The sequence below is a fragment of the Phaenicophaeus curvirostris genome, chromosome 1 (assembly GCF_032191515.1).
Source record: "Phaenicophaeus curvirostris isolate KB17595 chromosome 1, BPBGC_Pcur_1.0, whole genome shotgun sequence".
Classification (NCBI taxonomy): domain Eukaryota; kingdom Metazoa; phylum Chordata; class Aves; order Cuculiformes; family Cuculidae; genus Phaenicophaeus; species Phaenicophaeus curvirostris.
In genome coordinates this window covers 164,954,034-164,969,609 of record NC_091392.1, presented here as the reverse complement: position 1 = coordinate 164,969,609, position 15,576 = coordinate 164,954,034, and the positions used below count along the sequence as shown (strand labels likewise).

Below are 15,576 nucleotides of genomic sequence, written 5' to 3'. Positions count from 1 at the left end.
AAAAAAAAAAAAAAGCAAGAACATACATTTCTGAAGAAATAAACACACTCATCTAAATCTTTTCACTATAACGTGGCAACAACCTCTACAGGACTCTTAAAAAAAAAAAAAAAGCCTTTTGCAAACCAAATTCTGTAGCTGTTGGTGAGCATTCTTGGGTTTTAAGGTATCTCTGACAAGAGAATACTTGTTCTGTGAACCACTCCATGAAAAGTATCTCTCTAAAGCAGTTGACTGACCCTTCCTTCCTCTTTGCAGAGTTGCAGGCAGGATAGGAAAAGTAGCAGCTACTGCTTCTGCCACAGTCACAGCCAAATAGCTCAGTAGCATTGCAGTTGGCTTGCAAACCATATTTGTGCCTGTTGTGAAACATTAGAAGTTTGAATATGACATCTGCTGCCAAAACAAAAAAAGAGAACAAATCCCTACCCCCCAAAAAAGGTGGAAGGCAGGTTACAGAAGAGGAAAGCTAGGAATTTTGGAGTAACATCCCCAGACTGGGGACTAACGACCCCTAGACACCTGCCCACTATCCCAACAATACTCACAAGACCTTTAAAACAGCTTAAAAACACTCTACAACACGTATTAACTACATTTGGTTCTGGTTACCATACCTCCCCTACAGGAACTTTAAGACAAAAATGTAGCTTTTATTTATTACAAACTGCAACTGTTGCTACCTTTACAGTTCCCTTTACATTCACTTTACAGTTGCTGAGCTACAGTGTGGAGGTCCAATACATGTTTCCAGTATGAGAAGGATTACATCTTGCAACACAGGTCTGCTGCAAGAACTGATGGTTTAGCACTCCGTGTCTGTTCTCTGTGACATCTCCTGTCAGTAGACAGTTAAACCTCACATGGTGTTGTTTATCCTAGAGAAAAGGAGGCTAAGCGGAGACCTTATCACCGTCTACAACTACATGAAAGGAGATTGTAGCAAGGTGGGGGTTGGCCTCTTCTCCCAAGAGACAGGTGATAGGACAAGAGGGATTGGCCTTAAGTTGCACCAGGGGAGGTTCAGTTTGAACATCAGGAAAAATGCCTTCTTTGAAAGAGTTGTGAGGCACGGGAACAGGCTGCCCAGGGTGGTGGTTAAGTCACCATCCCTGGAGGTATTTTAAAGACGGGTAGATAAAGCGTTTAGGGATATGGCTTAGTAGTGGACATATATGGTTGGCCTGGGTGACCTCAAAGGTCTTTTCCACCTTTTATGATTCTGTGATTCTATACAGAATTCTTTAAGGTTGGGAAAGACCTCTAAGAAGATCCAGTCCAACCATCAGCCCAACAACACTGTGCCTACTAAACCATATCCTGAAGTGCTGCATCTAAACTGTTGGGGTTTTTTTTAAACATCGCCAGAGATGTTGACTCCATTACTTCCCTAGGTAGCCTCTTCCAACGCTTTATAGATCCTTTATCTTTGTAGCCCATTTTCCTAATAACTACAGGATCACCAAATCATTCAGGTTAGAATGGACCTCTTGAGATAACACTTTTTTCACTGTGAGGGTGACTTAGCCCCGGCAGAGGCTGCCCAGGGAGGTTGTAAAGTCTTGCATACTTGCCAATATTCAGAAGGTGTCTGGATACAGTCTTGGGCAACTGCCTCCAGGTGGCCCTGCTTGAGCAGAGAGGTAGACCAGATGACCTCCAGAAGTCCATTCTAACCCCTACCATGCTGTGATTCTGTGACTGATTCTACGACAAATCCTGCTCAGGCAGGGTCAGATAGAGTAGGTTGTACAGTAACATGTACAGCTGGGTTTTAAATATCTCCAAGGATGGCAGCTTCACAATATCTCTGGACAGCCAGTGCTTTACCACTCCCACAGTAAAGAAGTGCTTTATTGGGTTCAAAAGGAGTGTCACGACTTTTAGTTTGTGCCCATTACGTCTTGTCCTGTCAGCGGGCACTGCTGAGAAGACTGACTCCTTCATCTTCATTCCCTACTCACACTGGCAAGATTACCCCTGAGCCTTCAATTCTCCAGGCCAAACAGTCCCAGCTCTCAGCCTGCAGACCCTTAATCACCTTCGTCGCCCTGCACTGGGCTCTCCACAGTGTGTCTGTCTTTCTCTTGTACAGGGAAACTCATAATGTGACACTCTAGATGCAGCCTCACCACTGCTGAGCAGAGAGCACCTTCTTCAGCCTGCACATATCCCTCCACCAAACTACAAAGTTGCCTGGCTTTTTTGTCCACCAGCACACCAAGCTACTTCTCTGCACACTTGCCTTCCAGCTGGTCAGCTTCCCTGGAGTTATTCCTTCCCTGCTGCAGGATCCTACATCTGCCCTTGTTGCATTTTATGACATTGCTCTCGGTCCCAGTCTTCAGCCTATCCAGATCCCTCAGAATGGGGATGCAGTCATGTGAGGTACAAGCAACTCCTCCTAGTTTTGTACCACCTATGAAGTTGCTGGGAGCACACTCTACTCCAACATCCATGTCATCAATGAAGATAGTACCGGCACCAGTACCAGCTCCTAGACTACACTACTGATGACCTGCCTCAAGCTTGACTTCGTGTCACTGATGACAGACCCAGTCATTCAGCCAGTTCTCAATCTACTTCGCTGGCCATTAATCTAACTCCTACTTTGTCAGCCTGGGGATACTATTTGAAAACAGTGTCAAAAGCCTTACTGAAATTGAAGTGAAAAACATCAACTGCCCTCCCTGCCCAGACAGTATCTCTTACCAAAAAATACTGGGATTATTACTGAAGCAACCTGATCCAGTGGAATGTGTCCCTGCCCATGGCAAGGGGATGGAACTGGACCCTTCTGACCCAAACCATTCTATGATTCTATCCTCAGATGACCTCTAATGCCTTTGTTTGGTAGGAATAAGATCTAACACTTGAGTAACTCTGATTTTTAGTAAAGTGAGCTGAGCTGTCACTCTGACAGCCATGTGTATGCCCTCCAAACCATTACCAGCTTTTGTGCTATCTTCTCTGAAATATAAACAAGCATTCTGATGTGTATTGTCATCCATGCCAATATAAAAGGGAATTCAGGGCCTAAGTAGTGTATCTACAAATGGAAAAATCATCAAAAGCCTATCATCTAAATCTGTAAATCAGGGTAAAGAATATCAACTGCAATCCAATCAAGAGATGTTCAGAAGAAAACAGAGGCAGATCAGTAGGACAGGCTATACTGGGCTTCTAAGGCAACTGAAACGGTTGACAGAACTCAAAACAAAAGGAAACTGATGGATTTGAGAGAACACTTCCTGGAGAGGAACAGAGCTATGTATACTTAAGACAACAAGCACCTGGAAGATGGGTAAGATCAGCCATGTTACTGTGTTCTGGAACTCCTCCCCGCACATTCTGATTCAGAAGAACAACATCATCTTGCTATTTGCTTGTTCATTTGGGACTTTAATGTACTACACTTTGTGAGCTGAAACTGCATATCTTTTCCATTCAGAATTCAGTTTTGTCACTCAGAAGTATTTTTCAAGCTTCTTACATCAATCTGTGTTCTCTTTAATATCACAATAACTTTTTAAACAACTAGGTGTTTGGTGGGTTTTTTTTTCTCTTTTTAAACACAAAACTTTGGAAGCTTAAGAAAGAAAGAGGTTATTCCAGCTGCCTCACCACTGGAAAACGCTTCTTCCTGCAAAAAGCTTCTTCCCGATATCTCATCAAAATCTCTCCTCTTTCAGCTTAAAACTGTTCCCCCTTATGCTATCCCTGCACTCCCTGATAAAAAGACCCTCCTTGGCTTTCCCGTAGGCCCCTTTTCAGTACTGGAAGGTCTCTCCATTCCATGAAGTTTAGGAAGAATTGTAAGTGTAACAGTATGAGTGATTACCATCACAAGTAAACCAAACAGATTCTATGTTGCCTTCACTGAACAGCAGCGGACAACCACCTCCTGCAAATAACTGAAAACTCATCAGTTTACAGCTGTCAATGATCCACCCTGCATAACACTATATTCCAGGAGTACAATGGGATTGAGGATTGATTGAAGAGAAATGGAAGAGGCATGACTACTCTGAAAACATACAAACATACCGAAGACATAAGTACATCTGTTAAAAAGAATCATGCTTTGGCTAGTGGGACAGAAAAAAAGGCAAAAGCAAGTAAGATATATGTCATAAGTAACAATACCCATAACTCATGGTGAAATAATCAAAGTAAGAGGCTGAACTAATAAAAACAGGAAAACAAGCTAATTAAGAACGAGCTCCTCTCAGTGTAATGGAAATGACTGGACCCAGATTTGTGTAACAGTCTTTGGCTTAAAGGCTCAGCAGTAGAAAAGATGAGTGACGTTATCAAGTGCAACAAGGAGAAGTGAAACAAGAGTTCAGGGTTTTACTCTGTGAAGGTTAAAACTCTTTGCTAGACGTTTTTTCAGACTGTTAGAGATAATGATCAAAATAATGTAAATACTATGGCCCTGCAGGATGTATTAGAGGCTGCCAATTATTTTCATTTGAAAAACTTAATTTCTTTAAGCTACGTACAACGGGTTTATGCTTTTTGACCTTATTTTACTTTCTCTTCGTATTGGCTTTGCCTAGGATAGAGCTGGTTTTCCTCAGAGCAGCTGTATGGTCTTGGAAAGTTTTGGATTTGTACTGGAAACAGCGGTAATAACACAGGGATGTTTTCATTGTTGCTGAGCAGGGCTTACACAAACTCAAGGCCTTTTCAGCTTCTCACCCCACCAGCAAGCAGAACAGGCTAGGGGTGCACAAGAAGTTGAGAGTAGACACAGGTGGGACAGTCAGCCCCAACTGACTAAAGGAATATTCCACGCCACAGGATGTTGTGCTCAGCAACAGAAACTGAGGGGAAGGAGAAGAAAAGGGAGACTTCCACAATTAAGAGGCTTACCTTCCCAAGTAACTGTTATGTGTGATGGAGTCCTGCTTTCTGAAGATGCCTAAACATCGGCCTGCTGATGGGAAGCAGTGAATTAATTCCTTCTTTTTCTTTGCTCGTCCACACAGCTTTTGCTTTACCTATCAAACTGTCTTTATCTCAACACACAAGTTTTTTGACTTTCATCCCTCCAACTGCCTCCCCATCCCACTGCTGTGGGAAGGATGGATCAGTTGAGTGGTGCGTAGCTGGCTGCTGCGGTTAAACCGCAACATTCTTTCATAGCATCTCTGAAGTAATTCTCACGAGCTCAAAAATCTCAATACAAAAAATACTAACCTTAGACAATTATGCTTGGGAACACAAGTGAAGGAAAGTTAAGGGAATCAAATGAAAATATGGAATGGCACTATTCTAATCACACGACTGCAGTTTTATTAGGGGACAAGGAAGCTGAATTTTTGTTTCTTTTCTAAGGAGTACAACTGGTATAGATATGGATTTTGTAAATTAATAACAAAAGACAAGGAAGTCTCACAGTTTCTTCAGGCCAAAGTGGTCACTGATAAACTACATGCAAAGAAAGAAGCATTGTTTGGTTTTAACAAGAAAACCTAATTAGGCTTATCAGCACACTCCTCAGTCTGAAGGGACGCAATGAGCTTCAACACGCTATTTACTATGAAACACTTGCTACTAAGAAAAAAGCATATTAAGCCTATTAATATGCTTCATAACATACAAAACATTACATCTAAATGTACAGAAATGATATAACTTAATATAGCCACTGAGAGCATAAAGAAGCCCATTCTCCTGCATTAAGTGCTAGTATTCACCCCTTAAAGGTACACAATGGTAGGAACTGGCTGAGAAAGCCTGACTGCAGAAGAGTATATTTACAATAGTAAAGCCATAGTTTAATTATACAACTACCATCCAACCCGCACCTCACTGCGAAGCAGTACTTATGCCAAGCAAGGCAAGAAAGAAAAAGACAGAAATGCAAGTATGTGCTTGAGAGATGCTGAAAGGGGTCAAGTGTCAAAGTAAACAGAAGTTGTGTGAAATGCTTCTGCCTGAAAGACTATATTACTGATTTATCATGTGTGCTTTCTATAAAGACATAAATAGTCTTTAAATGATGGGTTTGGTGACACATATGTAGTCATGCATCAGCAGAAGGATTTACTAAAGAGGCATCTTCAAAACATTGTGGCCAGGAAGAAGACCATAATATGGGAAAAAAACCCAAAACAAATCCCCCCACGAATGGTGGTTAACATGGCAGAAACACAAATTCAAAATAAAATTTAAGTGTGCAGGAAGCACGTCTACTACAATGAACACAGCCAGCAAGAAGGAACGCTAATGTCTTAAACTGCTCCAACTCCAGCCCAACCTTAACTGCTTTTTATTTGCCACCTTAACAGACCATCAGCATGCCAGAGCAGAGAGCAGAATTGAAATCGAAACTTTAACTGCCATTTCCTCTTAGTTTAAAAACAAAGAAGCATCCCCCAAAACCCCACCACAAACCAACTAGAACAAACAGGCAGATGGTTTCAAAGCAGTGGGTGTAAGAATCCCATGGAGACACAGATTAAAGTCTGAAGATTACAGAGAACAGGAAAGCAGGCTTTATCTGAAAACTGCCAAGAGAACCCCATACACCTTTAAAAACTGGAAGCAAAGTCCAATTTCAGTTAAGCAAAAATAACTCTTTGACTATTCCTTGAATTGCCAGCTGTAGTCATTTTGAAATACATTAGAAAAAAATTATTAAGTACAATAAACCACAACCATTGTAAATTTAAAATGCTGATTCCTCTCCTGTCCTACTCGGAAGTTGTGTTTTCTTATGTCTGCACACTAAATTTCCAAGTTCTTGAGAACTTCAGCGAACATTGCTTGAATATTCTGCTGGTTTACAGTGGAAGAGACTCCATGATCCACAGTAAAGAAAAACATGCAATGGCCACATATAGATTTAATGACTAAAACTTCAAAACATGTGTAATGACAATACACAAGTCAGATACGTTACCGCTATTAAGAATTCTGCAACTGTAGAGACACCAACACCTACAACCATATTCTCACAAACAGCTGCATCAGTATCCCCCCACTCCGGCAGTCAGAAAGGGTAAACTATTTTAAAAGGTAAAAACAAATTAAATATGGTATTTTGGAACACACTGAACAGCCAAGATCCTCAAAGGTGGCAACAATATCAAGAGGTCACCACACATCAAAGATTAATCTAGCAATAAAGGAAAACCGTGTAAGGCCTTACCTATGATTGAAACACATCCTAAGAGCAGGTAATGGAAATTGAAAAAGAGAGAATTACCATTCAAACATTAAAAAGGCTTAACCAACAATGCCAAAACCCACAAGAATCATAGAACAGTTCGGGTTGGAAGGGACCTTAAAGATTATCCAGTTCCAAGCCCCCTGCCATAGCCAGGGATATCTTCCGCTGCATCAGGTTGCTCAAAGCCTCATCCAACCTGGCCTTGCACACCTCCAAGGATGGGGCATCCATGACTTCTCTGGGCAACCTGTGCCACTGCCTCACCACCTTCACAGGAGAAAAAAAAAAAAAAAAAGGCTTTCCAATATCTAATCTAAAATCTCCCCTATTTCAGTTTAGAACTGTTCCCCCATCCCATCTTTACACTCCCTGATAAAGAGACCCTCCACAGCTTTTCTATAGATAGATATTACTGCTAAACTGTTAGGTACCCCGTACAAATGTTTGAGTAACAAACTGATTATGCAGAGAACAACTCAATCCTCTCCATAGATGAATACTTAGTGTCACTATTTAACAGTACAGACACCACAGGTGTTGCTACTTGCCACCTTCACATCTGCGTATTCTGATAGGGGAAAAAAAAGTAGCTTAATGGTTTTTTGTAACTTCTGTTCAATTCCCATTTGGCCTATTATTGAACTTTTAACTGAAGAGCAAAAGGTTCCACACAGTATTATTTCATAATCCAAAACAAATAAGGAGGGGGGGAAAGGGGAAGAATCACATTGTGTGGAGTTTTCCCATCACATGCACCAATTCCTTCCCAAACTACACTCTCCCCTTCTGAAAGAAGCAGAAGATGCATGACCACAAAAGACAAAGGTGATATTTTGATAAATTATAAATTTTGATATTTATATAAACATATAAATAAACATCTTAAGCCTCTCAACATATTATTAGCTTCTTTCCAGCTTCTATTATTATGTCTACACCAACACTGCACAAGTACAAGCCATGTTAGACTAAGCAACTACTACAGATTTTTAAGAGAACTACTTAAAATTGTTTTCCTTATCTTCTTTACCTTATGTTCTGATAAGTAAAAATACATGGTTTTAGTCATTAACCGGTATTAACCAATAGCACAATACACTACTAAAACATTACTATTCTGCAGCTAAAAAGCCTGCAGAAGACAGCAACTCTAATAGACAAGCTTCTCTAATGCCCAGGTTACCTCACTGTCAGGTTCAACAGCACATTGATTTTCCAAAAAAAATATTGTTTTAAATTTACATAAGCACTTAAACTATTTTATTATTTTTTTACTAAAATGACATTTATAGAAAATAAGAACCAAAAACCACAGAATAGACTAGATCAGAATATTTCACTTGGAAGACACCTACAGAGCAGTAGTGTCTCTCCAATAAATTTTTACAAATACTTAAAATATACCAGGGCCAAATAAGCATTGTGTTACTGAGCATAAGAAGGAAGAGAAGGGAATCTCTCTGTCAATTTTGAAAAGCCTAAAGACTAACCTAATGATCTGTATTCACCAGAGAATGTAGAGTTTACGATTATGAGCGTGCATGACCTGGCCTACATCCAAAAATTTCTTCTATCATCCAGTAGAATGAATCACCATAACACGAAAGGAATTTGGCTGCATTTAGCCAAAATGGCTGGGAAAACATCCATCTGATTTCTGGTTAATAGCAGAAACCTTACATTCCAATAATCACTGAAATGTTCCTTGAACTCAACCAAGCCATTTCACAACACTAGATTTGCTGGGGGGTGGTTGTCCCCACAAGAAAAACAGTAGCTTTTCTCCTGTGAAGGATCTAAGTTAAAAAATGGCAACACTAATAAGGAAGTAATGGACAAAAAAAAAAGTAACTACACAAAAGCTTTGCTATTTTCAGATGGTTAATGTTTTTAAAGTAATTGAGATAATGTTTTTTACTGAACTTTATGCAGCAAACAAATTATGTACCTGACAAGCACAGTAAGCCATCTCCCTTTAGTAAGGAGCACAAGGATTTTCAATATTGAATATTATTCAGTAAATACTGCTGCATTTCTCATACCTAATGTTATTACAGAAACCCAGGTGCAGTTCTCACAATTAATTTGAAGTGTAAGTGGAACCACAGAAGAATCTAGTCAGAAATGATTCTCAGATCTGCACAATGCTACTTTTACAGTTGCTGAGATGGTCTCCTACAGATGATGCGATGATCTTCCTACTAGAGGTCACTTTTGATAAGCTGTAGAACAGATGAAAAACACTTGTATGAAACACAAGTATGAAATTACTGCCATTTTAGAGTGTTTTAGAGTCACATTAGTCAAAATGATGCAATGAACATTTTCATTACTAAACAGGCTATACTAAAGCCTTTACAGATTTGTGTATCTGACCATATTTGACAAAAAAGTCTCAAGACACTAAGCCCAACTGATATTTCATAGAATCACAGAATGGTCTGGGTTGGAAGACACCTTAAAGATCATCCAGTTCCAACTCCCTGCCACAGGCAGGGACACCTTCCACTGGATAAGGTTGCTCAAAGCCTCATCCAACCTGGCCTTGAACATCCCCAGGGATAGGAAATCCATGACTTCTTGGGCAACCTGTGCCAGCATTTCACCACCCTCACAGTAAAAAATGCCTTCCTAATATTAAATTACAATCTCCCCTCTTTCAGCTTAAAGCCATTACCCCTCAACCCCATCACTGCACTCCCTGATTAAGAGCCCATCCCTCTAGCTTTTCCTGTAAGTTCCCTTAAAGAAATGCAAGGCTGCTATAAGGTCTCTCCAGACCTGGGGTGGACATTTTTTAGGATAAAGTTATATAACAGAAAAACTGTATTTGAAGACAGCAAAAATGTGAGAATCAGAAATACCTTTCTTTGCAAATACAGAGCTTCACAACTGAACGCAACTAAACTCACATTCCTCCAGCAACAAAGCAGACTTTCAGCTTCATCCACCCAGAACCCAGCGTAGGGAACGACGCTTCAAGAACACCAGGTTTTTACCTGCCCTCTGAAGAGGCTCACACTTCTTACTAGTGTTTTACAGACTTTCAGGACTACGCTAGCCATTATGCCATTACTAGTCATCATTGTACATTTCAGTAGTCACAAAGAAGAGAAACTAAACCAGGCACACTCAGTACATCTATCTTCCAAGCCCATCTTGACTTGACAAGTAAAATTCCCACTGCTAGTTGTAGTGTAACAGATTCTTAACACTTATCTGAGCAAAAATGAGTGTACCTTAAATTGAAGGACTAGCTAGTTTTTTCTGTTTCCTTTCATGAAATTGTTAGGCTGGCACTAGTGACAAAACCAGCAGTTTCTCTGCTCAAGCCTCTCAGCACATGGATCTTTGTGCAACCCTTCACCTCATGCTGTCACAAGCATGATCACAAGGTAAAGCCAGAACAGGGAATTAGTCTGGATTACAACAGACCGTTTTTGCCAAGTTAATTTTAACCCAGAGCAAGTCTCTAATCTGTTACTGCAAGAGACTATATAAATAATTATGTCAACGTGGCAGGGGGAACAACCACCAAAACTGAACCACCCCCTCTGGAGACCAAAGTGTCCCTGACTCCACAGTCAACATCACATGAGGAAATGCAAAGCACCGCTAGTTCTTGCTCAAAGCAAATTCCCCCATCCTACACAACACGTGATATTCATCACTTCAGCCAGCACAAACACCTTGTGAATGTGTAATTAACCTTACTTGTGACTTTCAGAGAACCTCCACAATGTTTAATTTCCTCGTCTACACATGAGCATTTCCATACAGCTTTCTAGTTCTTCATAAAGATGAAAGTCAGGTTTGGAATGAAAGCAGTCACTGAGACAGGTGCTGGTCACAACACATGAAGTGGCAAGTAAAATTCTGCAGACCTCAAACAAAAAAACACCTGCGTCGACACACTGCAAGCAGACAGCATGATCATTCTTCAAATTAGTCTTCTCAGAGCACAGGAAGAATTTTATTCATGTTCATGAACCAATTTGCTTAGATTTTTAAGCTACTTCAAGATGTTTTTCTAGTCACAAGCACTCTCACTGACAGATTAAGAGGCTTCAGATTTTACACAGATAAATATCCAGTTACGAGACTTGCTATAAACTGTATTATCCTAACATCCAATAGCAGTGCCAGATAAATTTAATCTACTGTAGCAACCAGGTGCAGTTAAATTCCTTCAGAGCATCTCTTTAGATAAGAAGAGCATTTGGGACCTCTACCATTTTTGTAAAAAAGCACTTTTGACCGTTTCTGCTTAAGATAACCAGGTGGCTGAAGTTCCCAAAACCTAAACTGGAATACTTTGACACTAGTATGGAGAAAGGATGGAGATCATGAGGACTACTTTGTCTGCTGTCAGTCTGGTACATGATATGTTGGTGTGAGTAGAAAGAGACAGCAGGCAACTACCCGATTATTGAATATTCCTCCTCTCAGAAGTCCTACAATACACACTGTCTGTATTTACCCATATTAACTACCTGTCATTCACTTGCCAATAGCTTAATATAACCCATTTCCTCTATATGAGGAGACTGGTTTCTTTTATTTGCTTTAAGACGACACAATGCAGCCAAGATAAATGACTAAATCTAGCCTTCAAGAATAAAGGTGTACAGCAACTGCAAATGTCACCTTTTCTTTTAACTAGCATTCTCGTAAGAGCCTACTAATAAGAAACCAAGTCCAAAATAATGCAATCTATGTTGCCTTGGCATTAAAAGTAATTATTTTAAGAACGTCAATTAAAAGAAACGTTAACATTTACATCCACCTTAAGCTTGTATTTTCTACAATAGTAAGTACAAGAGATACCAGCTGAATTATCCTGAAACATGGAGGACACAACAAATTCAGGCTACAGTTTTAAAAAAAAATAGACTAAACTCAAGACAAACATCTGAACACCATGGAGCAATCACACAGCTGATTTCCTTAAATTTAAATACTTTCACTCAGCATTTGCAGTTGCAGAATGATATCACAGTATGGTTTGGGTCAAAAGGGATCTCAAAGACCATCCTGTTCCAACCTCATCTCTCCTCCCCGACTTGGGCAGGGACACCTTCCACTGGATCAGAGTGCTCAAAGCCTCATCCACCCTGGCCTTTAACAACTCCAGGGATGGGGCATACATGACTTCCCTGGGCAACGTGTTCCAGTGCCTCACCACCTTTGCAGCAAAAAATTTCTTATCTACATCTCCTCTCTTTCAGCTTAAAACCATTCCCCTTTATCCTATCCCTTCAGTCCCTGATAAAGAGCCCTTCTCCATCTTTCCTGTAGGGCCCCTTTTAGTACTGGAAGGCTACTCAAAAGCAGGAGGAGACAATTTAAAGTAAAAAGCATGAGCACTGTACTAAGAAATATATAAGGTAAGAAAACTCTCACAGGTCTATATGTGGAATAAAACAACTACAGTTTCCTCATCATACACTGTGAAAAGAGCTCGGGAATTTCAAAGATGTCAAATGCCAATGTTAATATGTGGAAACCTCCACGTTTCCAGCACTTGCCATAAGTGACTCTTTTAGCTTCTGCTAACGCCACTCCTAGACAAAGTCTTCCTGTGGTAGGAAGAAGCCCTGCTGTTCCAGCCAGACAGAAAAAGCCCCAAACCGAGGGAAGCAGCCACCCAGGGCTCCACAGCCGTTTACAAACTTCACTCCCAAGCTCTCCCCGCGGTCTGGCCACCCACATCCCAGCCCAAGGCCAGCAGGGGCTGGGGACGCAAGAAGGTGTCGTTTTCGTGTCACCCGCGTCCTCAGCCACCTCCGGAGGGAAACAATGGGGAGCAGGAGTAAGAATAAAGCAAGCCCCGAGGGGCACCATCCACGGAAAGAGGAAAGGGGGGCGGGGGAACCCCTCCCAACCCCCGCCTGCAGCCTCCCCGCAGCCACCGAGGCCGATTATGGGAAGAGGAGGCAAAATAAGGCAGGGCGGCTGTCGGCTGCTCCGACACGGGGCGAAGCACTCGAGGTCCCGACCCAGCGGGAGCTCCCCCGTTCCTGGGGGCGGGGAGCGGATCGAACGTCTCAACATGGAGACGGCGAGGAAAACGCTCCCGTTCCCGGAAGGATAGCGGCGGGGAGGCTTTTACTTCGCTCAGCCCGCGGCACCCAGGGCGTGACGGAACCTCCGCGATGGGGGAAGGGGGAGCGGGTACAGGTAACCCCCCTCCACCTCCCAAATCCTCCTCCTCCTCCTTTTCCTCCTCCTCCCGCCCCGGGGCGGCGGCAGCGCCCTCTGCACGGGAGCGGGGGGGGTGGCACCTGGGCAGCCGCCGGGTTACATCACCGCCCCCTCCCTGCTCCCCGGGGGCCGCATGGCAGAGGAGGAGGAGGAGGAGGAGGAGGAGGAGGGCGGCGGCCGGGAGGAAGGTGCGAGGGAAAAGGAAAGGTGCTGGTGGGGGTAATAAAGCCAAGCGAGCCGCTCCCAGCCCGGCGATGGGGAGGGGCGGCGGCTGCTCCTCGCTGGGGACGGAGCTCGTTTACCTGCCCGGGTGGCTCCCCAGGTCCCGGTCGCTCAGCGCCGCCGTGTAAATCCTCCGGTACCGCTCGGCCAGGGCCTTCCCGGACAGCAGCAGCTGGTACCGACCCCGGCAGCCCGGCGCCGAGGCTCCGAGCCCGCCCGCCGAGCCTTCCTCGGGCCCCATGCGGCAGGAGAAGAAGGAGGAGGAGGAGGAGGAGAAGCCGCCCTCGGCCGCGGCTCCCGCAGAGGCGGCTGCGGCGCTCATCGCCCTCCCCGCCCGCCCCCTGCCGGCCGCGCCGCCTCCCGGCGCCGGCGGCTCCCGCTGCCCTCAGCGCCGGGGCCCGGCCGCGGGCAGCCCGCACGCGCCGCCCTGCCCGCGGCTCATCGAGACGGGACGGGAGGGCGGGGAGGCGGGGGGGGGGCGGTGGCTCCCGCTCTCCCGGGCGAGCTCCGCGCAGCGCCTCCGGGACGGCCCCGCCGCTCCCCGCCCCGCCCCCCCCCCCGACAAACAGCGCTACGGAGGGGGCGGAGACCGGCGGGGCCGCTTCTCCCGCCACGCCCCCCCCCTTCCCTCCACCCCGGAGTCCCCTCTCTGCGGCGCCGCCACCGCCCCGCTCTCTCCGCAGCAGCCACCGCCCGCCCCCCCCCTCCTCCCAAAGCCCCCGCCGCGCATGCGCCGCGCCCGCCCCGCCCCCGCCAGAGGGGGCCGCGCGCGCGCACCTGCTGCACGGGGCCGGGACCGTGCGGTGGATCAGTCCCCCTCACACACAGACAGACAAAGCTGCCTGGAGGAGAGGGACCGGGGGGTGTTGGTCGACAGCGACTGAACATGAGCCAGCAGTGTGCCCAGGTGGCCAAGAAGGCCAATGGCATCTTGGCTTGTGTCATAAACAGCGTGACCAGCAGGTCCAGGGAGGTTATTCTCCCTCTGTACTCGGCACTGGTGAGACCGCTCCTCGAATACTGTGTTCAGTTCTGGGCCCCTCACCACAAGAAGGATGTTGAGGCTCTGGAGCGAGTCCAGAGAAGAGCAACAAAGCTGGTGAAGGGGCTGGAGAACAGGCCTTATGAGGAGCGGCTGAGAGAGCTGGGGTTGTTTAGCCTGGAGGAGAGGAGGCTGAGGGGAGACCTCATTGCTCTCTATAACTACCTGGAGGGAGGTTGTGGAGAGGAGGGAGCTGGCCTCTTCTCCCAAGTGACGGGACAGGACAAGAGGGAATGGCCTCAAGCTTCTCCAGGGGAGGTTCAGGCTGGATATTAGAAAAAAAAAAAATCACGGGAAGGGTCATTGGGCACTGGAACAGGCTGCCCAGGGAGGTGGTTGAGTCACCTTCCCTGAAGGTGTTTAAGGCACGGGTGGATGAGGTGCTGAGGGGCATGGTTTAGTGTTTGATAGGAATGGTTGGACTCGATGATCCTGTGGCTCTTTTCCAACCTGGTGGTTCTATGATAACCATGTCCCCCTCCCCTCAAAATGTGTGTACCCCCAAAACTGTGCCTTCCCTGCCAAAACAATGCCCTGTGTCCCACCCTACCAAGCCGTGCCCACAGTGGAGCCGATCCTCAGCACACGCATGTCCTGTTGCGTAGAATTGAGAGAGTTGTGAGATCATTTTAAGGTTGGAAAAGACCTCCAGGATCATCCAGCCCAACCATCAGCCCAGCGCCACTGTGCCTGCTAAACCGTGTGGCGAAGTGCCACAGTCACATGTTTTTTGAGCACCTCCAGGGATGGTGACTCCACCGCTTCCTTGATCAGCTCGTTAGAATGCTTGACCGCTCTTTCAGTAAAGAAATTTTTTGTAATACCCGGTCTAAACCTCCCCTGCTGCCACTGTCTCTTGTTCTATCCCTTGTTACTTGGGAGAAGAGGCCAACATCCACCTCACTACAGCCAAAGGGTCTCCTGT

General features: G+C 44.8%; 1 protein-coding gene across 1 annotated transcript in view; it reads right to left on the bottom strand.

Annotated features, from left to right (window-relative positions):
• MYCBP2 (MYC binding protein 2) overlaps nucleotides 1–13,931 on the bottom strand; it is a 184,012-nt gene extending 170,081 nt beyond the window's left edge. The window contains exon 1 of the mRNA XM_069879988.1: nucleotides 13,690–13,931. Coding sequence (XP_069736089.1) covers nucleotides 13,690–13,931 — 242 coding nt within the window. The remainder of the gene's footprint in view (nucleotides 1–13,689) is intronic.
• Nucleotides 13,932–15,576: the final 1,645 nt, after the last annotated feature.